This window comes from Podarcis muralis, chromosome 13 (assembly GCF_964188315.1).
Source record: "Podarcis muralis chromosome 13, rPodMur119.hap1.1, whole genome shotgun sequence".
Taxonomy (NCBI): Eukaryota; Metazoa; Chordata; class Lepidosauria; order Squamata; family Lacertidae; genus Podarcis; species Podarcis muralis.
Genome location: NC_135667.1, coordinates 6,684,465 through 6,709,687, shown reverse-complemented (window position 1 = coordinate 6,709,687; position 25,223 = coordinate 6,684,465). Strand labels below are relative to the sequence as shown.

The following is a 25,223-nucleotide window of genomic DNA, read 5'->3' as shown; positions in this document are numbered from 1 at the left end:
ATTCCACAAAATCACAGAGCGGGGAGCTACTGGTGGCTACCAGTCTTGCTGGCTATGCTCTGCCTCTGTGGAAACTGCAGGAGAGGAGAGTTCTTGTGCATGGGACCTGCTGGTGGATTTCACTGATTTGATGGATGGATTGAATTTCTATGCTGCTTTCCATTCATATGAATCCCAAAGCAGCTTACTAACAATAAATAACAGTGATGTAATAGAACATCAGGGACGTGGGTGGCACTGTGGGTTAAACCACAGAGCCTAGGACTTGCCGATCAGAAGGTCGGCGGTTTGAATCCCCGCGACAGGGTGAGCTCCCGTTGCTCGGTCCCTGCTCCTGCCAACCTAGCAGTTCGAAAGCACCTCAAAGTGCAAGTAGATAAATAGGTACCACTCTGGCGGGAAGGTAAACGGCGTTTCCGTGCGCTGCTCTGGTTTGCCAAAAGGGGCTTAGTCCTGCTGGCCACATGACCCGGAAGCTGTGCGCCGGCTCCCTCGGCCAATAAAGTGAGATGAACGCCACAACCCCAGAGTCGGTCACGACTGGACCTAATGGTCAGGGGTCCCTTTACCTAATAGAACATCGCAAGCACAGCATAAATCATATATGACATTACTGATCTGTGGGGACCCTCTTGGGGTGTAATGCTGGAAGCCCCTGCATCCTAGGGTTCAGGTTGGAGATAAGTGTAAATAAAACCATGTATCATAAAGACACCAGAGTCTCTGCTGCGCCTCAAAAGTTCAAAAGGAAACACGGACTCCGATAAGCATGCCTGGTGCTCCTGGAATCTCACGCCACTCACGAGATTGGGGTGGTGTGTAATTAAAATATATGCCTGTCATCACTACACATAGCATTGCTCCCCCAAATGAAACACCCTTCCGTTTCCAAGCTTTTTATTAATATATTTTTATTAAATTATTTTTTTTCCTGCAAGACTTATTTAATGTTTTTTTTTTTGTCAATCCCAAAGACACGAAATAAGAAATATCCAGTCAAAAAGGCAAACCAGGAAGAAGAGGGGGCAGGGTAGGGAAGGGAAGTCTTCGGATCAAGGCCGGAGCAAAGCACTGGAGGAGACGGGGTGGGGGCAGGCGGTAGAAAACTCTAGGGAAGGGATTTTTTTTCCTGTTTTTTTTTTTTTTTGTCGGCTATACAGACATTCTCAGTATACACAGCACGCAGCAAAGGATCAGTCGCTTCCTCATGCAGAATCCAGGGAGGGGCTGAGCGGGAGATTCCTTGTGGAGGACACCCCCCAAAATACACTAGAGGACCTCCGTCGTCATCCTGTATCTACCGATTCCCCTCTCTGGTTCCCAGTCACCCAGAACATGAAGGGATGCAGCAGGGGGCCCCCACTGAGCCTCCCCACCTGACTCCCTTTAAAGCCCTCTTTTTTATTTTTTATTATTTTCTTTTGCCCTTAAATTGCCTCTCCTTGCCATCAGTAAGGCAGGACTTCCTGTATTGCACTCTCGAGCGCCCTGAAAAAGGCGGGACTTCCTCTTTTCAGCCCCTTTATTGCAGGGTCTCTCCTATTGCACTTCTTTCCAAAGGCACACAACTTTTGCCCCCATAGGGGTCAACTCTTATACCCTCTAGAAGGCAAGATCTCCCCTTTCCTCACGGTCAGGCCCTTCATTCTCCAAACCTCCTTCGGGGTGGGACATCCTCCTTTTGCTCCTTTTGTCCCGGCGCTGGCCTCATGCCACCCTTGCCCCATGCAGGGGTGGCAGAGGGGCACCCCAAGGTGCTACACTCCCACCTGTCATATACACAGCAGGGCACCCTACCTTTTGCCTATCACAATTCTGCTGCAAGGGGAAAAAAGGGCAATTCCTAGTATGGCCTAGCAAATGCCCACTTTTCCATATTGGGACTTCCTGTATATGGGAATCGAACAGTACCCCCTTCTCCGAAGCTAACAGGAATCTCCCTTTCACCCTCTCGTTAATTTATAGTGTTTTTATTTTTAATTATTCAAACGCTGCGAGAAAAAGGTTTATAAAAGCGTAAATAAAAAGTTCTCCTTTTTTTGTTTTTTGTTTCTTCTTTTGTCTGTTTTTGTTTGAAAAGAAGGTTCCGGTTCCCTCAGGGAAAGGATGTGGCAGAGAGAGAGAGAGAGATAGAAAGTAAGAATATGAATGTGGAAAAAAGGGGGAGAAAGGATTTTGCAAACTCTGTTTAAAAGGAGCCCCATTCTTGGGATGGGTGTCCATTTTCTCTCGGCGCCATCTGCTGGTAGGAAAAAAAATGTGGGGAGGGAACAAATACGAATTGGATACCCTTTTCTTTAAGCAAACAGATTGCCCCCCTTCTTTATACTTGTGTGGAGCATCTCTTGAGGGGGGTGTTAATGTTCATGTGTACTGGAATGGTTGGGGGGCAGGGCTTTGCTAAGTATCAACCCCCCCAAATCTTCCTTAGACGGTGGGGGGAGAGTTCTGAATCGACTCCTTAGAAGACAACGGGGATGCAATTTCATGGCAGGCAGGCAAGACTGGGGTCCCCTACAGTCCGTGGTCCCCCAAAATGTTTTAAAACCCCACAAGGCTCAAAACTCGCCCCCTTGGTCTCAACTCCCCCCATTAAGATAATTGTGAAAAGACCCCCCCCCCAGCCCGAGTTTCAAAGTGTGGGTTAAGAAAGATGGATTATGGAGCTGGGGTGAAAAGACCAGGAAAAAAGAGCAAGAAAAAACAGTGAAATCTCCAGTAGAAAGAGAGCCCTTCGTATGTAAACAATCTAGAAAGGTTGAGGAGGAGGAAGGAGGCAGCAAAGGGGTGGGGGGGTGTAAAGACGAGTGAAAAAAGAGAAGGGGGGGGGGGTTCCAGGAAGAAAGGCAGAGGATGGAGGAGATCGGAGTCTGTTACCAAACCGTCGTCGTGGGGCGTTGGGGGGGGGGACAGGGTCAAAGGCACCCCCTCTGCCCCCACCCATCTCAAGTGAGGAGGAGGGAGAACAGGTAGGCCAGACTCACATCAATCAACAGGACAGCAGCAACGACCAATGGGTGGGCTCCCTGGAAGAGAGAGAGGGGGAAAGGGGAGGAGTCAGGCAGAAAGACTGGTCCACATCCGTTGAAAACTTGAAACGAAATTTCGCACAGATTCAAACATTCTGCAGAACATTCGCGCTCGATTCTCTCCCCCCTCTTTTAAAAAAACGTTTACTTGCATATTTCTGAGTACAGTGGTACCTCGGGTTAAGTACTTAATTTGTTCCAGGGGTCCGTTCTTAACCTGAAACTGTTCTTAACCTAAAGCACCACTTTAGCTAATGGGGCCTCCTGCTGCCGCTGCGCCACCAGAGCACTATTTCTGATCTCATCCTGAAGCAAAGTTCTTAACCTGAGGTACTACTTCTGGGTTAGTGGAGTCTGTAACCTGAAGCGTATGTAACCCGAAGCGTATGTAACCCGAGGTACCACTGTACAAGTATCACTGGTGCTGATACAAACATTTAGGGGTGCCAAAACGTCTTCAGACTGTGAACATGAAGCCTTCAGATTAATCATTGGGACAAGCTATTTGTTTCTGAGTCCTATTCAAGGCACTTAACGTCGACATTGCAAATGACTAAATGATTTGGGGATCCCAAAACCTGAAGGCCTGTTTCCTCTTGATATCCTCCTGGTGTGGTTTGCAACGAAGAGCAGTGGGGGGGAAATGTAATATAAATAAACCCAACTGAGGATCGCTAAGAAAGGGTCAGGGCTTGCTAGCCAAATAAAGTCATAGCACTGTGGCAAAAATTCCCAGAATTCTTGGGTAGGGAAGGTACAAAGCATATAGTTTTCAAATTGGGGGAGCGGGTACAGCTCTGAGCTGGACTGCTGCAGAACAGGAATGGGGAATCAGCCTCCCTCCAGACATTGCTCCCCTGGCCATGTTGACGGGGGCTGATGAGAGCTACGAGGCCACCTGGAGATTAGGTTCCCCCATCCCTCCCTGGTCCTGAATGGGGTAACTGTGTCCCTGAAGGACCAGGTGCGCAGCCTGGGAGTCATTTTGGACTCACAGCTGTCCATGGAGGCACAGGTCAATTCTGTGTCCAGGGCAGCTGTCTACCAGCTCCACCTGGTGCGCAGGCTGAGACCCTACCTGCCTGCGGACTGTCTTGCCAGAGTGGTGCATGCTCTGGTTATCTCCTGCTTGGACTACTGTAATGCGCTCTACGTGGGGCTACCTTTGAAGGTGACCCGGAAACTGCAATTAATCCAGAATGCGGCAGCTAGACTGGTGACTGGGAGTGGCCGCCGGGACCACATAACACCAGTCCTGAGAGATCTGCATTGGCTCCCAGTACGTTTCCAAGCACAATTCATAGTGTTGGTGCTGACCTTTAAAGCCCTAAATGGCCTTGGTCCTGTATACCTGAAGGAGCGACTCCACCCCCATCGTTCAGCCCGGACACTGAGATCCAGCGCTGAGGGCCTTCTGGCGGTTCCCTCATTGTGAGAAGTGAGGTTACAGGGAACCAGACAGAGGGCCTTCTTGGTGGTGGCACCCACCCTGTGGATTGCCCTCCCTTCAGATGTGAAGGAAATAAGCAGCTACCTTCTCTTTAAAAGACATCTGAAGGCGGCCCTGTTCAGGGAAGTTTGTAATATTTAATGCTGTATTGTTTTTAAAACTCGATTGAAAGCCGCCCAGAGTGGCTGGGGGAACTCAGCCAGATGGGCGGGGTATAAATATTATTATTATTTTTTATTATTATTATTATTATTATTATTATTATTATTATTATTATCCTGGGTGAAAAGGATGCAGACACAAGATTTACCCACCAGGGAAGAATGGCAGATGAAGTTGATGGACTATATGGAACTGGCGGAAATGACTGGCAGAATCCGAGACCAGGGAGAGGAGTCGGTGGAAGAAGATTGGAAAAAGTTTAAAGACTATTTACAGAAATATTGTAAAATTAATGAATGTTAGAAGAACGTTGGAATGAAGTGATATGGCTTCAGTAGAAAGGTTATAAGGAAATAAGTACAAATAGATTAATAGAGTATTAATGGAAAAATAAGGTTAAAATGTGTTAAGATAATTATAGGACAGAAAACAGGGGAAGATGGAAAGGAATTGCTGAAATAATTAATAGAAGTGGAGTACAAAAAGGGAGGCGTGAGGAGGTCGTGGAAATATGTGAAAGAAAGATAAGATATTGAAATTTCTTTTTCCTTTCCCCCCCTCTTTTTCTTTTTTGATGTGTTTTTAAATTGTTTTTGTTTTGTCTTGTTAGTTTTTAGTGTTATGTAGTGTCTTTGTATTGTAATGTATTGTTTTTTCTTTGCTTTTTTTTTGTAAGTGTTTAAATTGTTGCAAAAGTAATAAATATTATTAAAAAAAAAAAAAAAAGGATGCAGACATCACCCAGCATGTCTCCCTGGGGAAGGCTCAGCAGCACAGCTGGCAAATGGAAGCTTTGGCATTGCTTCCTGCCCGTCTTCAGTTCTTCTGAAGCCGCGCCTCGTAAGAGCGCTCTGTAAGCAATATCAAAATGGAACCTCCCTGTCCAGGAGTGATATATCTGAGCACCAGATTCCGGGTGGCAGCAGGTTGAGGAAGGGCCCTGCTGAGGAATTTGAATCGGAATATTGAGTCGTAATGAGCCTTGGCGAAGTGCTCTGGTTTTAGGACGGACTGTGTAGTGAGCCCTCCTCTCGCGTTCCCCTTCTTGCTGCAGTGAGAGAGGCCCGGGGGGGGGGGGTTCATTTGGGAAGGCGATGGGTGGGTGCTGATCAGGCACCCCCAGCCTCCTTGCTGGGAAGAGGAGGGGCTAGCTATTTCTCCTCCTTTCGGCAGGGTGCCATCCTTTCATGTGCAATTCCGCTCATAAATGAACAGTGGGGCGAATTACTCGGGAGTCAGCATTCCAGCCAGTCACATGGGGCTGCGTTTAATGGGGGGGGGGGAAGGCACAACACACAGGACGGGTGTGGGGTGTCCACATGGCTCTTGACAACCACAAAGGGTGGGCAAATGTCCAAACGGATCCTTCACCCGGATACCTGATTATCGTCTACTCTTCCTGAGCTCTTTGGGAAAGGGAGAGCGGCCCCTGGGGGGTGGCTGGACGCAGCTCTGCCCTCTTTGCTGTTCGCAACCAGGACCTCTGGATTATTTATGACCCGCAGTCCTGCTTGCCAGCAAACTCCCAGTGCCCCCCACTGCGGCTCTCCAGCGATGGGCAGGGCCAAGCGTTGCTGCAGTAGGGAAGGAGGGACCAGAGAGGGATGCTGCTGAGTGCGGGATGCTGGTTGCTATGAGACGGGAGGAAGAATGCCGGCCAATCCCCATTGGAGGCCTGGCACTTAGGCCCCTCCCACCGCTCCGGCCCCTCCCATTTCTTCCTGCCAGTATCATCACTTCTAGGTCCAGGGGAAGGGGGGGGGGGAAGGAACTCAGAACAAAACGTGGAGCTCAGGAAATAGAGAAAATGGAGGGAGGCAGGAAGAGAAAACAACGGAAGGGGACAGCGGTGGAAGCCAGACACTCTGTTCTCGAGGGCAGTGGGGCTTAGGAAGCAAAGGACTATTACAGTTTCAGGAAATGGGTTGAGAGGATGGAGGGCAAAAGGTTCTGATGAGGACCCACAGGAAGGGAACTAGCTAGGATCTAATTACTTCCAGTCTTTTGTAGCAAAAAATGGTGTCTTGTGGCACCTTAAAGACCTAACAATTGAACTGTTGCTTCCTCAGAGGAAGTAGGTCGGACCTATGGGGTCAGAATGGGGCAAGGACTCCCTGGTCTTATTCCTAGCTCCGTGCAGGAGGGGCACAGTTACAGATTCTGAGTGTGGGGTGGGGTGCTGGGAAAAGAGGTTTGGGGGTGTTTCGATCCCCTGCTTTATAAAAGGGGAATATTTGGGGGTGGGAGCATCTGTCTATGCAGAGAAAAGCGCTTTTTTCTTTCCGCAGATTACGGCTCGACGCTGCGATTCCCACCATACTCTTGTGTTCAAAACACCAGGGCAAATCTCCAAGCCTCTGCAGGGCTTCTGTAGGCCTCTGGGGAGACCCCACCTTAAAGAGATGCTGAGAGACAGCACAGCGAAGCTCTACTGCCCCAGTTTTTGGTTTCGCTGCTACTCAGCCCAGGGATTTTAAGCTGCATGACACCTGAGTATCCCAGGTGGCTGCGGGTGCAAACTGGGTTATGGGAGCTGGGTGCCGAGTCGTCCTCTGGGTTCCTAGTGCCCCAGACCAGAAGGGGCAGCAGAAGGTGGGGCTGAGCGAGGTAGAGGAGAAATGTGAAGCAGGACATTTCCCCCCACCCCACCGATCCCCAAATTTCATAATTTCGTTAGAAGCAGTGAATAGACAGGCACCAAATACAGGGTTAATTGGCTCGCTCTGTAGGGCCAAAGGGGAGGAGAAGCCAGTGGTGGGCGGGGCCCAGAGGCAAAAGTGGGCGGAGCTACGAATGCAAAGGTGAGCCTTGCACAGGTCCCTAGTTTCCACACTCCCACCTTGGGCTATCAACATATCATCCAAAACCAGTCCATATTGTGATATCAGTTTCATAATTTTTGACCTGGCATTATATTGCAAATCATGATGTGTGCGCTATGCAAAAATCGCAATGCAGGAAAAACTGTGAAACCAGCCAATGCCTCTATAGAGCTCCATCCTTATTTCAGATGTTGTGATATATCGGTATATCACAATATTTAGCTGCTGATATATCGTGATGTTGAGAACCAAGTATCACCCAGCCCGTGGCCTCCAGCCAAGAAGTATTGCCACAGACTGAAACACTTAAAAGAGGTTGCCAAGTAGGCCTGGTGAGAGGGGTGGCTTGGGAGTCTCTCAAGGGCCAGGTTGGAAAGCTTGGAGGGCCACATAAGGGCCACAGGCCTCAGGTTCCTCACCCTCGCTCTAGGGATTCAGAAAATCTTCCATGGCCATTACTCTATTCAAATCTGAGAAATAGTAAGCATTTTCCTCATCACTGGGGAGAAAATGAAGGGCTGAAATGGACGGTTAACACACAGCCTATTTTGTGCCACAAAAACGTCGTCCTGACCCCTTTTAACAGAGGTTTTGTGCCTTTTAAGATCTGCGTGAGATGTAGACGTTCCACTTGCTCAGTTTTCCCTCAGCGTTCGAGGGACAGCTTCACGTGCTCATGGCCTGCCTACTAATCATCTGCCAAAACACATGCAATGGTGGAAACCTTTTTTGGGAAATCGCAGCAGTGCTTGTGTGTTTGCAGTTATGACAGCACAGAAACAACATGTTCTGCGATATCCAAACATGCCTCTCCAGGGGGCTCACTAGGCCTCACTCTCCCGAGGGCAAAAGTCCCAGCTCCCCTCCGTCGGCTTCTCCTATAAACACAAATGTGGATCCTTTCCCTGCTGTGGAAGCTGCCTTACACCATTCAACACAATTTTGCTGTCTCTGGCAGCAAATCTCCAGGGCAGAAAAATGCTATTTCCCACCTCCTCCTCCCTTAAAACAGAGGTGGGTGAGCAGGGAACCTGAGGCCTGGAGAAGAAATGTGGCCCCTGGGCCCCTCTTTCTGGCCCTTAGGAGTCTCCCAAGCCACGCCCCCTCACTGGCCCTATTTCAGAACATCTTTTGAGTCTTTCTGTCCGTGGCAATGCCTCTTGGCATTCATAGCCCCGCCTCACTTTTGTCCCTGGCCCCGCCCACCAATGGTTTCCCCGCCCCCTTGGCCACAACACTTAATCGGGGCCATCAACCTCCCTGAGGGTTTTCGCCTGCCTGGAATGAGCCCTTGAGCTCTGATAGCGCCTCTGGATGGATATAGAGGTTTGTATGTGTAAAAACGGGACGCGGGTGGCGCTGTGGGTTAAACCACAAAGCCTAGGACTTGCCGACCTGAAGGCCGGCGGTTCGAATCCCCGCAACGGGGTGAGCTCCCGTTGTTCGGTCCCTGCTCCTGCCAACCTAGCAGTTCGAAAGCACCTCAAAGTGCAAGTAGATAAATAGGTACCACTCCGGCGGAAAGGTAAACGGCGTTTCCGTGCGCTGTTCTGGTTTGCCAGAAGCGGCTCAGTCATGCTGGCCACATGACCCGGAAGCTGTACGCCGGCTCCCTCGGCCATTAAAGCGAGATGAGCGCCGCAACCCCAGAGTCGGCTACGACTGGACCTAATGGTCAGGGGTCCCTTTACCTTTACCTATGTGTAAAAGCACAGCTGTTGCCCTACCCACTTTTACCCCAGTCCCCGCCCACCACTGGCATGTGGCCCCTGGAAGATTCCCCTCCCTGGCCGTGTGGCCCTGGGAGCGAAAAAGTCTCCCCACCCAAGTTTTAACAAACCCAGGACATTTCTGTCAGCAGAGGAAACGCTCTGCTGATAAGCAGCCGCCTCTTCTGCGACTGGGGAGCTGGGCGTCTCGTGGCCCCCGAGGAGAGAGGGGGCCACAATCCAAGGCACCTCCGTCCTGTTTCACACCCTATGCAGCCTAGTAGGGCTACAGCAGCAGGAAAGTCATACAACCTGTGCTCTTACCTGCCTCTCCCTTCTCCGCACAGCTCCAGGGGGCTCCTCTCTCTCTGCCACGAAGCACCCCGTACCCCCAGGCAGTTCCTCGCTCTCCAGCTCTGGGGCCCCCGGACCTACTGCCGGCGTTGGCTCCACCTGGGTCTCCGCAGGATAAGGCCTGGAAGCCGCTGCTCCTTCCTCCTCCTCTTCTTCCTCCTCCTCCTCTTCCTCCCGGAGACTGCCGGAACTGCCGCTGGCGGGGCTGCCCAGCTGGGGGCGCCGTGGGGGCGCCCCCTCGTAATCTTCCTCCTCCGCCTCGTAGCTGCTGAGCTGCTCCTGCTCCCCCTCCCACAGCCCCTCGGGGACGAACCCCGGTGTCCGGGAAGGGAAGCTCCCCCGGCAGCCCCACTCGTCCTCAGGGTCGGAGGCCTCCGGGGGGAGGTGCTGGCGGGGGCCTCCGTTCTCCAAGGGGGGCCAAGTCCGCCGAGGGTCCCCCCGCCAGGGCTGCAGCGGCGTCGGAGGGTAGCTGGGGGGCAAGCTCGGGTCCGGGGTGACGTCGGAGGGGGTGATGCCGTTCTCGTAGACCCGGGGGCTGTCGTACTCCTGGAAGTCCGTGTCGGTGCCTTCCGAATCTAGCCGGCCGCGGGGCTCTGGGGAAGGAGAGGAGCCTAGTGGTTAGAGCAGGAGGAGCCAGGGGTTCAGAGCCCTTGGTTCAAAGGCACAGGAAGTGGGGCATTGCAAGGTACGGTAACCAGGGTGGCCGGGAGCTGGGGCAGGTGGTGGAAGGGCTCGCACTCAGGATTCTGTCTCCAGGTGGAAGAGACAAAGAAGGGCAGAGCTGGCCGGTGGTATTTGATTCCTACTAAGCTAGCTAAAAGGGACACGGGTGGCACTGTGGGTTAAAGCACAGAGCCTAGGACTTGCCAATCAGAAGGTCGGCGGTTCGAATCCCCACGATGGGGTGAGCTCCCGTTGCTCGGTCCCTGCTCCTGCCAACCTAGCAGTTCGAAAGCAGGTCCAAGTCCAAGTAGATAAATAGGTACCACTCTGGCGGGAAGGTAAATGGCATTTCCGTGCGCTGCTCTGGTTCGCCAGAAGTGGCTTAGTCATGCTGGCCACATGACCCAGAAGCTGTACGCCGGCTCCCTTGGCCAATAAAGCGAGATGAGCGCCGCAACCCCAGAGTCAGCCACGACTGGACCTAATGGTCAGGGGTCCCTTTACCTTTACCTTTAAGTTAGCTAAAATGTATACAACAAGTTCAAATAGCTGCTGGAAGTGTAAAGAGAAAGAGGGTACCTTTTATCATATGTGGTGGCCGTGTAAGATAACAAAATCATTTTGGGAAATGATATATAACAAATTGAAGAAAATGCTTAAAATAACTTTTGTTTAAAAAAAACCAGCAGCCTTTTTATTAGGAATTATAGGTACCAAGATCCCCAAAGAAAAACTTTTTATGAGTGCGACAACAGCTGCACGACTGTTATTAGCCCAAAGATAGAAAGTAGTAACAATTCCGACTAAGGAAGAATTGCAAGCTGGACTATGCCAAGATGGCAAAATTAACCGGGAGACTCAGGAATCAAGAAAATAAGGACTTTTAAAATGAATGGGGAAAATTAATAATTTACCTAAGAGAACACTGTAAGCAAATTAAAACGTTAGCTGGACTGTAAGAATCACTTGTAAAGCAACAAGGTTTATGTATAATAGTTATGAGAAGTGTGGAGAATATATTGATATGTAGCCTGGTAAAAAAATTGTTATTAGGACCCATGTAAGGGGAGGGGAGTCACGAGATTCAGATTGTATAAAGAACTTTGTTATTATTTTGCAGTTAAAAAAGATTTCAAAAAGAAGAAGAAGGGCAGAGCTGGCAACACAAGAAGTGGCCTTTTCCTGAGCCAGGCGACTGGGTTCATCTGCAACTCTCCAGACTTTAATGCAGGAGTTCTTCCCAACCCTATTTGAGGATTAAACCTGCCACCTTTTGCATGCACTCCTGAGCTGCAGAGCTCCCTTCCCCTGAACTCAGATCCAGGCATCTCGACTTCCAATGGGGTACGTGACTATGGTTAGAAATTTTATCTGTCACATTGATTTCCTCCGTGTCATTGACTGGCTGGATGCAGAGGAGGGGGGGCACAAGCTGGGGAACCCCCAAGGAAAGAAGGCTCAGAAGCAGGGGGTTGGTGGTGGGGCACACAGAACTTGAAGTAACAGGGCTTTGTGAGTGGGGAGAAGCTGGGGCAGACAGCAGTCCAGACTCAGAGGCAGGAGAGGAGGGAGGCAGGAGACAGAGATGAGCCAGGCTGCTGAAGAAACCAGGGAGTCTCCCCCTCCTGCTGCAAACAGCTTCCCTCTCCCTGGTCTCCCAGAACACACAGAGAAGTGAAAAGAGCAGAGGAAAGACTGGTTGCGCTCAGACATAGTCTCCGATTGCTTGGGAAAACCACTCCAGAGAGGAGTGGACTTCGGGAGCTGTGGGAACGCAGGGAGACTTTCAGTCCTCGCCTCCCTGGGGCAAGACCTACAGGGAAGAGTTGATGGGATCGCTAGGCCTGTGCTGTTTTGGTTTCTTTGAATAAAGACACTGGTGGTTTTTAAAAAATTGTTGACCTTCACCTGCATCCGGCTCCTGCCATTCCAAGGAGCTTGAAGCAGGACACATCGGAGACACACACACAGAGAAAGAAATAACACACCATCAACACACTTGGAACTTTGCTGAGTCCCTCAAGCAAAATAGAAAGATCTCTGCCTTCAAAGAGCTTACAGTAGCATTAGGGATAGAAACCAGGATTACTGAGCGGGCTGTGCGTCTCTCAGGAGGGAGCAAGGGAGGAGTCTAGGGGGAAAAGCCGATTTATGGTAGAATCCACACACAAAATCCTAACATTGCACCAAAATCCCAACCTCTCTGCTGTGTCAGACCAAGATCAGTCCATGGACTCCAGAAAACAACATAAGAAATACTCTATGTAATGCAGGGGTCCCACACGTACACCCCAATTCCTCTTGAAATGGAAAAATAAAAAGCACTTCTTACAGAAAAAATGGACGCGGGTGGCGCTGTGGGTTAAACCACAGAGCCTAGGACTTGCCGATCAGAAGGTCGGTGGTTCGAATCCCCGCGACGGGGTGAGCTCCCATTGCTCGGTCCCTGCTCCTGCCAATCTAGCAGTTCGAAAGCACATCAAAGTGCAAGTAGATAAATAGGTACCGCTCCGGCGGGAAGGTAAACGGCGTTTCTGTGCACTGCTCTGGTTCACCAGAAGCAGCTTAGTCATGCTGGCCACATGACCCGGAAGCTGTACGCCGGCTCCCTCGGCCAATAAAGCGAGATGAGTGCCGCAACCCCAGAGTCAGCCATGACTGGACCTAATAGTCAGGGGTCCCTTTACCTTTACAGAAAAAAATGTTCCCAAGGAAACAAATGGAAGTAAGGATGGATGAATCTGCCAATTTTTGTTTCTCTCGGTTTCTCATTTTCCCAATATTAAGAACTGAAGACGAGCACGCTGGATGAGGCCAATGGCCTGTTTAAACCAGCATCCTGTTCTCACAGCTTCCGACCAGATGCTTGCAGGAAGCCTGCAAGCATGACATGGTCGCAGCCACATTCTCCCCCCTTGCGATTTTCAGCAGCTGATATTCAGAGACGTAACGCCTATGACCGCAAAGCTAGAGCATAGCTTTTGATAGCCTTTGTCCTCCACGAAGTCATCTCATGTCCAGTTCTCCATTTTCCCACAGCAGCCGGCAAATCCATTCCTCGTGAAAATTCCTCAGCGTTTCAACACAGATCCCAATCTTGTACACAAACATGCAAAGCAATTTCCCCCCAATAATCTGATCTGATCTAATCTGATCTCATGCATCTCCATCCACACTTTGGGTGGATTTTCTGCCCACATTTCTTGGCCGGAAAACTACATTGCAAAATTCAGAGATTTCAAAAGAGAGGCTGTGTTAGGTACGTTTTGCTTTTTACATGCAAACCCAGTCAAATTTCACCACCCCATGTCCACCTGGAAGAGAGACACTCAGACATAGTGTAACCCCCAAAGCGTTCCTCCCGGAAAATTTGCCAGAGAGGCATTTATTTCCAGGGTAAACCCCCACTCCCCCCCCCCAAAACCACCCCAAACATCTCTCACCTGGCTCGGCTAAGATGGGCTGCAGTTCTTGAGCCAAAATTTTGGCCAGGCGTGCGGCTTCCAGGGCCTTCTCGGCTGCACCCAGAGCGGCGGCAGCCTTCAGACGAGCGTCAGCGGCTCTGCGAGGGAAAGAGGGCTTCGGTGAACTGCATGGTTGAGGTGGAGATGTGAGCATTTTTCTCACGACACCCTCAAGGCCAGCCCAAAACATATATTGGCTGCCTCAAGCAGAGCAGCAACTGCTGATCTCCCCCCTTCCAAAACAGTAAATAAATAAAATTCAAGGTGTATTGTACACAAGGAAACCCAGTTACTTTGTCACCTGGGACAGAAAACCAAACCCGTCCCATTTCCTGGTGGTCAGGAAACAAAATACAACTTTAAAAAATATCAATATACATAAAAAAATAAAGAAGAAGTGTGCATGTACACAAAAGCTTATACCAAAAACAAACTTAGCTGGTCCCTAAGGTGCTAAAATTCTTTATTTATATATATATATTTTGATTGCGTCAGACCAACACGGCTACCCATCTGAATCTAGAACTTTTTAAAAATGACACCCAAATCAGCTGCCTGAGTTGTTCTGCCTCACACAGTCTAATGCAAGGCTGAAGAACTTGTGGCCCTCTAGATCAGGGGTCAGCAAACTTTTTCAGCCGTGGGCCGGTCCACTGTCCCTCAGACCTTGTGGGGGGCCGGACTATATTTTGGAGGAAAAAAATGAACGAATTCCTATGCCCCACAAATAACCCAGAGATGCATTTTAAATAAAAGCACACATTCTACTCGTAAAAACACGCTGATTCCTGGACAGTCCGCGGGCCGGATTTAGAAGGCGGTTGGGCCGGATCCGGCCCCCAGGCCTTAGTTTGCCTACCCATGCTTGAGATGCTTTGTGAAACTCCAACTCCCATCATCCCCAGCCATTACCCACACTAACTGGGGCTGATGGGAATTGTAGTCCGGCAAAAAAAAAAAAAAAATGTCTGGAGGGCCACAGGATCCCTGCACCCCAACCAGTCAAATGTTACGTCCAGCAATGGCAGACTTGGGCCTTTCAAATTTCAGTGGCACCCTGTGCAAGCCCAAAATTCGGCACCCCCGTCTGGCCTTCTGCTCTACACAACTCACTACGTCATAGTTGTGGCAACCTGCAGCGCCCCCTAGGCTCAGCTCCCAGTGCAGCGGTAACGACCAAACTCATTCCCTTTCCCAAATTGCTAAATACGACCTGTTTTCCACTGGCCAAACACAACCAGCTGCACAGACCTGGCCTGCTATAGGTTCTCCTACGCACAGCAAACTTTTGTTTTACTTACTTGCTTTGGGGTTCAGAAAAAGGGGGTGCGGCACTGTGATAATAAATTTTAAAAAATGGACAAATAAACGGCAAAGCTTTTCAAGAAGGCCTCTGCCTAATCTAACTCTGACTTCTTCCCGTCCTCTTGTAGGGCCAGAGGTCGATGGGAGTTGTAGTCCCAAAAAAACTGGAGGGCACTGCCACTTTAGAAGACCTTGAGATGAATATGTGGGGACAGGAAACCGAGAAAGCAGACTCAATCCCCAACCTACCAACTCATGAATTCATGTATGTGAAAATGCCTTTACGGTAGCAGCAAAACAGTCTGAGAAGCAACTTCTCCTACCTGAAACCTTCCAGAGGGCGGGAGGCTGGCAAAGGCACTGTCATTCATGCTGCCTGCCTTGGGGTTTTCTATTGAAAGGTATTGCAGAATTTGTAAATAGTATTTTCTTTGTTATATATACTATCTATCTGCCAAGGCTTTGAGACTCTTCTCCACATAGTCATCATCAGAGGTTTAATGGGGAGGTGTGAGGATGGCCTTTTAGCACCAAAATTTTGGGACGCAGTCTCTGGCAAGAGCCACCATGCTGCCTGTTTAGGCAGGCTCTGAAATATTATTTGTTTACACCAGCTATTAAGGTTCAGTAACATGTTACTGATAAAGAACGTGTCAATTTCAACCTACGGTTTTAGTTCTGGTGCCTTCCATGGTGTCCGCCTTGTTTGTTTTGTTTGTTTGTATTGATATTATAAGCAGCTTTGGACATAGGACTCCATGGGAAAGGGGGATATAAAGTGAATTAATAATAACTGCATGTGTCTAATAGCTATTAGAAACCTAGTTTGCACAAAATGCTAAGCGGTGGTTTGTTAAACTATGGTTAACCAAAGAATGGTTTATTGCCCGAACATTGCCTAACCACGCTTTGGTTACTGCCAACAAACCACAGTGTGAAGCCATAGATTGTTGTTGACTTGCGAAGCTTGGTTTATTTTAACTGGGCCTTGGTATCATGTGTAAATCCTACCATAACTATGGGTTGTTTCACCATCCCAGAAGCTCATTGAGCTAATAATGCCTGAGACAAGAGGGGTTGGGGGGGAATTTGGGGGGAGAAATAAGTCATTGTTTGTTTGAACACCTGTGGGACAACTTGTGGTTCATTCCTGGTTACTTAAATGAACTGTGGCTTAAACAAACCATGGTTTAGTGTCATGTGTAAACCAGGTCACTGTAGCACCCAGCAAACTAATTCTGAAACTCTTTTGAACACCTCAAGCTATTTTAGTGACTTTTAGAGAATGCATAACTGTTAGGAAACCTGCTGCTTCTCAAAATATTTCCCAGAAAACAGAGAGCTTATCTTTGGGCTCCATCAAACACGATGAACGTTCTGCCATTCCTGTTTGGGGAAAGGATACACACCAACGCTGGCACTTTATTTCGGGATCTACTGCCCCAAAGAGACACAGCCGCCTCCTCCTTCCAAAGGATGATGGAGACCATCCTTTTCCAGTGGGATTTCTTTTTCTTTTTGACACAATACTGTGGTTTCTATTTTGTCCCTCTCCTCTGGTCTTTGTTCTGTCTGCCAGCTGCCTAACTTTATCGTTGACATCGTCGCTCTCTTTTCTAATCTGCTGGTTTTCCTATAGATTTTTAATTTTTCTTGTGTGCCGCTATGGGAGACCTTGGATGGAAAGCAGAAAAACAAACACCTCTGGGAATCGGATCCTAGCAAAATGTGTCAAGCGTGAAACGGCCTCAACTCCTAGAAAACCGAGTCCCAGTTTCTTTTGTGACACAGCTCCTCTTTCACAGGAAGTCCGGGAGCTAAAGCATCGCTTCGGTTTTTTTAATAGTAAGTCCTATAAAGGAAGCCCCCGTCCTTTTTGCCCCCATGCTGTCTGTCTTTGAGCGAGGGGCATCGTACCACCATTTCAAATTTCCAGAAGTTGATAAGGATGAGAAACATCTAGGAGGGGGCAGGTACCCCTCAATCCCTTGCCGTACCCCAAAAGAAACACACACACACACCACGTTCAACACATCTAAGCAGCAGTGCCTCAGAGGTAAATTCTGTCGGCGTCAGCGAGACTCGGCTCCTCGTGTTTAGAGTCAGCATTTAAGCATGGTGTTTTAATAGCTGCATGTCCCCAGTACGTTTCAAAAACCGTTTTCACAAAGCTAACCAAAAAATATATATGAGTGAATTTTGCCAAGACTGCTTCGTTCGACAGCCAGTGCCTCTCCCACCCTCAGCCTGCTCTGCTCCTTGCAGAACACACCAGTCTGCGTGCCCACCCTCACAACACCTTGTTTCATCACCCACGCAGCAACCTGCAATCCACCTACACTTACAGGCTGCTTCTGCACAACGTAACAACCCAACACCCCCACCCTCACCCTCCTCCACGTACCCTGTATCTCGTCCTACGGCTTTTACGCCTCCAAGCCAACTTCCCCCACCCTTTCCCCTCTGGGAACGTACCCTATGGTCTCCCCCTACCATCACGGGCAAGTGCAGATCACACCTGCCCAACTCATTCCCACCCCCCCCTCCCACCCCTCTCCATCCCAGCCCAGCCTTGGTCCATGCCCAGCAGATGCTGCTGCTTGCTGTTGCCATAGCAGCCACTAGCCAATCACCTTGCCATTGCCCAGTTGCCTAGGAGACCAGGCAGCCTACACCAGGCTGCTAGGCCTTGGCGGAGCCTCTGCCTCCCTGTTCTCCGCCCTGACAAGGCACACACTTTTTCCTCCCTTCTCTCTCTCTCTCTCTCTCTCTCTCTCTCTCTCTCTCTCTCTCAGGAATCTGCCTTACACCAAGTCAGATCACTGGTCCGTCTAGCCCAGAATTGTCCACAATGACTGGCAGCAATGGATCCCCAGGGTTTTCAGACCAGGAGTGGTCTTCTCACAACCTTACCAGGGTTTTGAAAGTGGGGACCATCTGTTTGCAAGAGAGATGCTCTGCCACTGAGCTATATGGCCCTTCCTTCTCTCCATAGCTGTCAAATTTTCCCTTTTCTTTCTATTCGGAATAAGGGAATTTCCCTTAAAAAAAGGGAAACGTTGACAGCTATGTTTCTCTCCCCACCCATATACACACCACACACACTTTTCTGAAGCTTTGTGTGCGTGTGAAAAGCAGGAAATCAATTGATTTTGCAAGTTAAAGGAGGGAGCAAAAGGAAGAATAGATGTTAAAGTGGAGGAACTGAGCCATGTGGAAAGCGTGTCAGATGAGCAGGGAAGGCTAAGAACATCTAAAAGGCGCATGGAGTCAAATGGGGGAAAATATATATATATATATTGTGAAAAGGGGGGGATAAAAAAGAGGAGGAAATAAAAGTGAGCGGCGGCAGCCCTGGGCACGCATCAAGAGCCATCAAAATGTCTTTGCTTTAAAGGCCAGAGATGGTCCTGACGCTCAGTCCATAGGGGCAGCCCCTCAAGAGTTGATATTCCTTTCACCTTCCAAGTGCCAGCTTAAGAAAAGCAAACTACTACACACACAGGCTTTACGGTCTTCTCCCACCTATGGTTAATTACTTTTATAGCTTATTTTCCGCCCGGGAGGCATGCTTGGAGGAGTTTATAAAGGTACCCGTCCACGTCTGGGACAGGGATCCGCTTAAGGGAAGCTCTGCCAGTCCTGCTTTTAAAATGGCTGCCTCTGTGGTGAGGGAGGGGGAAAGATGGTTATCTTGAACGCCAGGAGTCAAGCACAGCCAGCTAGCAGCACTCCCAACTCCAGCTGGGCCACAGGGTTATAATCCTGCACTCCCAAACTGGAGGGAAGGGTGCAAAGTTAGGCAGGCAGGCAGAAGGACTCAGGCTATTTACGTTAAGTCCAGATCTACAGGACAGAAAAAAGGCTTAGGCCCACACTTCTGAAGAAGAGCCCAGGAATCATCAGATAGACACACTTTTTTGGGGGGGAGGAAAACAGCCATCCCCAGGTGGTGAATTTTAGAATCCAAAATAAATTTGTTTTTTTTCCGAAGGCGGAGATTTAATCTGCCCCCTAATCCCAAGAAGTATCAAATTTAGTGTGGGTCCCTCAGACCTATCTCAAAAACGTCAATGTGCCAGCGTGGTCGTAAGCAAACACCCTGTTTTCCCAATATTGCCCTACAGACCAGTTCACCTTTCTCAAAAGTTACTGTTGCCACAATTTCAGTTTCAATGCTAGCCAACAAAGCATTTGCATGCATTTCCATAATGGGCTCAAGTAAGCCCTTTTCTAACTTGGTGGAAAACTTGTTCCACTCTCTTATCTTTCCCAACTTTTTTTTATAATCCCCCCCCCCAAAAAAACCCCTCAAGTGATCCATCTCCCACTGTAAAAACATACAAACATAAGAAGAGCTCTGCTGAATCAGGCCAATGGCCAATCTAGCCCAGCACCATGTTCTCACAGTGACTGACACCTGTGGAAAATCCACAGGCAGGATTCGTACTCAAGAACACTCTCTACACCTGCAGTTGACAACAACTAGTATTCAGAAGTAATCCAAAAATCTACTGCTTATTGTTGATATCATTTTGCATATTATTATAACATTAACTTTTCTTTCCAAATTTACCTTATTTCTTCACTGTAGAGGCGGAGAATAGCTATTACGACTAGGAGCCACCTGAATTTGTCTCTTTTAGAGCCAATCTAGGCTGTCAGCTATCACTGCCTCTTGCAGCAGCGAGTTCCACAGTTCTCTCTCAAGACCAACACAGTTTGAAAGAGTTGGCTGGCGTGACCTCGCGTTACCTCAGCGCCACATCCCCATAAAACTACACAGGAGGAGCCTCCCGGCACCTGCGCAACCACAAGCAACTTGTTTGCCCTCACCTGGCGATGGCCACTTCCTGCTTCTGCCGGGCCATGCTGACCGCCCTCCTGGCCACTTCCACAGCCCGGTCCACCTTCTCCTTGACCTTGCTGCGGCGAAGCGGGATGAGGTTCTTCACCTTCCCGCTCACCAGGCGGTTGAGCTTGTACTTGCCCTCTTCCTTGGAGCCGTCGGGGTAGGTCGTGCGGCCGTAGCCATGCCTGCGGTTGCCCAGCCACTCGCCCTCGTACCGCAGCCCGTTGGAGCGGCGGCTGACCCCGTAGCCGCTGCGGCGGTCCACGCGCCACTCTCCGGCGTAGACCTCGGTGGAAGAGCCTTCGATGGTCAGTGTCGACGGCAGCTCCGGGGGCTCCGTCTCAGCATAGCTGAGCGTGGTGGCCTCGCTCCCGGCCGAGCTGACCCCGGCCTCGCTCTTGAGGGACCCTCGCTTGCTCCCCAAGGAGGCCTTCGACTCAGCCCTGCGCACCCGCAGCCCGCTCAGGAGCAGGGAACGCCGGAAGAAGCCCCCCGATTTCTTCTTGGCGCCCTTGGGGAAGTCCGGATCGCCGGGGAAGGCCAAGACAAAGCCGCCCCTGGACCCCGAGGCCGGGCTGTCCCCGGGGAGCGGCGGAGGGGGCAGAGGAGGGGGCGGCAGGGGTGGAGCAGGGGCATTGGGGTCAGTCTCGCTGTGGAGTGACTCCAGAGAGGTGCGGCGCGGCGAGCGCACCAGGGCGGCTTGGCGGTAAGGGACGCTCTGGCGGACGCCGTAGCCGTGCCGCTTGCCAGACTGCCACTGGCCCTGGTAGGTCCCTGTGGAGAAAGAGAGAGGTTAGCCAGGTGAACAGGTTGGGGGATGCAGGAGACGCATAAAGCAAGAGGTGGGGGAAAGGAAGAGAAAGCTGACCCAGTGGAAAGGAGGGGAATGATCCCCCAAACCTGCCAGTTACAAGAGGACCACCCAGTGTCTCTTAGGAGCACGGGACATGGGTCAGAGGTCCACACTATTCTTGCGGCAGGTGGAGAAGGGATAAGGAATAAGGATGCAAAATAATGGTGGGCCTTATGGGGAACGTCCACCTAGAAAGGACTGAGGAAAACAAAGAAACAAGATGGAGAAGTGGGAGCGAGTTGATTTCGGTTTTGGGGGAGCCCATCCATTTAGCGTATGTCATCCTCAGGGGTAGAATGGTGGGTTTGATTGAAGTAAGGAGTGGCATTTCCCAGGCTACTCTTGAAACTGCATGGCCAAGCAGGGATTTGAACCCGTGACTCCTGGGTTCACAATCTATCCCCTACACCTCTGTGATGGAAGGACAGAGGGAGAAACGGAGAGAACAGCTGGGTGATGAAGAACTATTGGTGTCCGTGTGGCAAGAGCGACGAAGCGATTTAGGGAACCGGAGAAGGAAGAGTTGGTCAAGCTATGAAGGAAGAGGAGAAATGGCGAAAAACAGTGTTTTGGTGGGTGGGGGAAGTGGGGAATGGGCCTACTGCCAACTTGACACTAGGACAAATGATGGGGGGCGGCGTGGAAAGGACTCCACTCTGCCTCAGGGCTTTTTATCGGCCTTCTCACCTCCGTCAGCGTACGTCTCCATGCCGTAGCCATCCTGCAGGCCCTCGCGCCACATGCCTTCATAGATGACACCCGAGTGGCTCTCCCAGACGCCGGAGCGCCCCTTCAGCCCATGACTCCACTCCCCTTTGTAGCTCCACTTGCTCTTGCGCTCCACGCCCAGCCCGCTCCGCTTCCCTTGGCTCCAGTGGCCTTGGTAGGTGTTCCCGCTGGGCCAGGTGTAGACGCCCAGGGATTCGAAGCCGCGGCTCCAGCGCCCGCTGTACTCCCCCTGGGCCCCGGGGCCTGTGCATACGCCGTAGCCGTGCGCCCGGCCCTCCTCCCAGTCTCCCACATAGCAACCGCCATCGTCAAACTCGAACCTGCCTCCGTTGGACATTCATGTAACGTAGCTCCCCGGCCTGTCGGGCTCCAGTTACCCACGAGTCCCTGCGCGCATCTCCTCCGCTCCCCCTCCGGGGCGCCTCTACATGGCGCTGCCCCACACAGAGAGACCTCAGCCCTTCAAGCCTCCTTCCTCGCAGCCAGGCATTGGGGAAGCCCTTCCTGCTTCTCTTCTGAGATACGCCTTCAGGGCTACAGCCAGAGCGTGGGCAAGGCCTGGCTTTTTTTGGTTGCAGACATGTAAAGGAGCCACCGGCAGGCGGAGGCTTCCTGACCAGAGATTCACAAGGCTTCTCCGTTAGCTGGGACAGAGGAGAGCAGCTGGCTGCAGGAGAAGGCCAAGGTTTCGCGGTTATGAGGCATGCAGTAGAGCAACACCTGTATTAAAAGTTAGCACTCCTCGTGCTACAGGCGTCCCCAAAGCCTTTGGTTTACCTGCAGGCGAACCCGGGGGTCGTCTTTAATTACAGAAGCGTGGAGGCCTTGCTGTTTCTGCCGGTAGAGATGCAAGAACACTACAGCCGTTCCACAGCTTTCTGACTACAAGCACACCAGCACTCCAAGAGATCTCCGGCTGTAGGCATACAAAAAGTCACACCTACCAAAACCCAGCGTTCTTCGGCTAGTGGTCTGTCGTGCTTTGGGAGCGAAAGACCCAACCTGGTGTTAACTGTACAGAGCTATGGGGTCTTCAAGTTGTTCTTGGACTGCAGTCATAGAAGGAGGGCTCTGAAACCAAGAGGATTTCTTTGGCTAGCACCAAACATTCCAGAGTTCCTAGAGGTCCCTTGTCATCGGAGACAGTTTTCCTAGAGGTCTTCGGCAACAGGAGATAAGCACTCGAATCGACTGTTTCCCGGCCTTCCACAGCTGGTGTCACGGTTTGGACAAGAGAGCTTAAAAGGGCCCTCTTGCCATTACAGGCATGGGAGGGCCGCGAGGCCTTCGGTTTACAGGCATATACGGTGGTTAGGAATTGTGGAGTTATCGCGGTCGATGGAACTCCTTGGAATCTTATAACAGAGAGTAGACAGTCTGGGAGCTGACAGGCGGCTTTGACATTGTGTTCCCCAGGACCTGGTGGACGAGAAGAGGCAGTGGTACTGGCGTCGGTCAGCAAGCCTTCTGGAGGGCTCGGCTGGTTCTTGGCGGTGGTTATCAGGCCACGTGTGAATGGAGAAGCTGGGGTTCTCGGGCGACAGGCATCGGCTGCAACAGGCGACGCTGCAGGCCTCCCTGCTTAGTGCCCAGCTGGGCGCATCAGGAGCTGTTCAGAGAAAATCTAGGCGCTCACAGGAACCGGGGAGCCTCTTCCCAGGGCGGAGGAGAGGCAGCGGGGCTGCCGAAGGAGACCACATGGTACAGCGGGTAGGGAACAACCTGCACCAAGAGACACATGGTTTTAGGCAAACATAACTGAAGTTGTCAGGGAGGGAGAGGCAGGCAGGCAGCCTTAGAGAGATGCCTTTTAGCACGTAAAGGTTTGTACACTGAATTAACTTTGGTGCTCTGTATTGGGATCAATCTCATCAGCATCACACACACACACACACACGTACGTTCCTTTGCACCGCCGTGTGCATGCACACCCCGGCCACATACCGTAGGGTCATTTTTGTAAACAAGAACCAGAAAGCCCGTTCCGTTAGGAGCAGAACGTATTCGCGGCAGGAGCCAAGTTGACATCACTCTAGCAGAAAAGCGGAAAATCGCAGACACAGAAGGCACACACAGGTGATCAAATAGATCTCAGGGAAAAAAGCAGGGCACTCAAAACCTATAAGCAGGAGAGGCAGAAGGGACCACTACTGCACGCTAAGTCAGCGTTATGTGTGCATGCACACACCTCACATATACAGAAATGTGGACACACAAAACATTGTTTTAGCACAGGGGGGTAGAAGGGGGGGGGGTTTGTTGTACACACACACACCAGCATTCCTTATTAGCTGGCTGCTCATAGACATGTGCATAATAATTTAGTAGCCTGCAGATATGGAGACACAGGAACACACACTGTCTACTCTTCTGATGGACACAAACAGCATACAAAAGAGACCCACAAAAAGATGCAGGGGGGAAAAACAGATTCCCATCTATGCACAACATGCACAAACCAAGCCTTGGCTATGAAATGTCAAAGAAAACAGCCCTGCCAAACGGAAAGAAATCTCTAGGAGAAACGGCACGTTTGGGAATACAGCATCGAGCGCCCAGGAACGGAAAGAACAGGTCTCAAATTTATTTCACGACTACGGCATGCAGAAAAAGAAATTGGGAACAACAGCTTGCAGATGCACAGACTAGATTACCTAGATATATACACAAGAGAGTGGGGGAACACTGCAGGGCCACATCCCAGACTTACCATGAGTTTATTCTGGAGCCAGCGGAGGAAAATAAAGAGGCACACGCTTCTAGAAAAGCGAGATAAGATAACAGACACACCCAAGCCTTGAGCGGGCGCATAGACAGGGAAGGAATCTCAGCTGGGAATACCGCCTGGCCGTGTCGGAGAGGTAATGCAGCCCAGCGTAGCAGGAAGCCGGAGGAGACGGTTTGTGTAGAAAAATAGCCACTGGAAACATGAGCCGCAGGGATAAAAGAGAGAAAAAGAAGCGGCAGCAAGGAGCAGCAGTGCTGAAATGTGTCAGCATAAAGGCTGGTGGAAGGAGTTTGGGGGGAGAGAGAGAGAAATGAAAAGCCCAGCCAGAGGCAAAAAAAGAGAGGTAGACTCCAAATGGAGAAATCAGGTGGGAATAGTATGAAATATAGAGGATGGGGGGTGGGAAGGAGGGAGAGGAAGGCAGGCAAGCGGAGAGCAAGTGTAAATCCAGGAAAGGAGAGGCTGAAAATGTCAGCTGGAACGGAACATGAGAAGGAAGGGAGAAGGAACCAGGATAATGGAGATGGCAGAAGGCAGAGAGGACCTCAGGTGCCAGGGAAATGTCAGAGGATGAACAAATGCAAGGCAAGGGAGCTTGCGGCGGGTGAACCCTCACCCAGACATTGGCGGGGGGGGGGGAGGGAAGGGCAGGCTGTGGACCATATAACCCCCCTCCCCCCAAAATGGAGGAATAGTAGTAGTATATATATTTATATATCTGGTGGGGTGAGGGAGGGGGAAGCTACAGAAGGCAATGTTAAAAGGAGCACATGTGAAATTCTCTCCCCCCCAAGAAGGGAGATGAACTGTCAGATGGGAAATGATCAGCGGGGGTGGTAAGAGGAAGAAATGGCGAGGGGGGTGGGGAGGAAAAGGATCCAGATGGTGAGGGGGAAGCCTCCCAAGAAAACGTGGGCGTAAGTCTCCCCCCTCCCCCCCCCCGAAAAAAGGGGATGGAGGGATGTGGGGGTGGAAGTGCAGAGGGGTGTCCTGTGTTGTTAAAAGGGGGAGTCCTCGCACCAAGAAATCGTTTCCATTGCCTGCCCCACACCTCAGGAGGGATCGATGTGAGGGGCGGCTTCGCAGCGTATAGTTTTGGGGGG

The 25,223-nt window shown here is 50.7% G+C and overlaps 1 protein-coding gene across 1 annotated transcript; it reads right to left on the bottom strand.

Annotated features, from left to right (window-relative positions):
• Window positions 1-894: 894 nt before the first annotated feature.
• JPH4 (junctophilin 4) lies at window positions 895-25,178 on the bottom strand. The gene is made up of 6 exons (XM_028701678.2): window positions 24,103-25,178; window positions 21,351-23,114; window positions 19,795-20,584; window positions 13,633-13,751; window positions 9,497-10,119; window positions 895-3,026 (listed from the first exon to the last, which is right to left on the bottom strand). Exons 2-6 carry the CDS (start codon window positions 21,727-21,729, stop codon window positions 2,946-2,948), a joined length of 1,992 nt encoding a protein of 663 aa, XP_028557511.2. The 5' UTR covers window positions 21,730-23,114; window positions 24,103-25,178; the 3' UTR covers window positions 895-2,945.
• Between the last annotated feature and the right edge of the window lie 45 nt (window positions 25,179-25,223).

What these genes read in the sequence shown, in the direction of transcription:
- JPH4 (XM_028701678.2), bottom strand. Translation starts at nt 21,729, where the DNA reads ATGTCCAACGGAGGCAGGTTCGAGTTTGACGATGGCGGTTGCTATGTG. An exon ending in CAGGAAGTGGCCATCGCCAG is followed by an intron (nt 13,752 to 19,794) that starts GTGAGGGCAAAC and finishes TTTCCCTCGCAG; the next exon opens with AGCCGCTGACGCTCGTCTGA. An exon ending in TGCGGAGAAGGGAGAGGCAG is followed by an intron (nt 3,027 to 9,496) that starts GTAAGAGCACAG and finishes TCTCTCTTCCAG; the next exon opens with GGAGCCCACCCATTGGTCGT.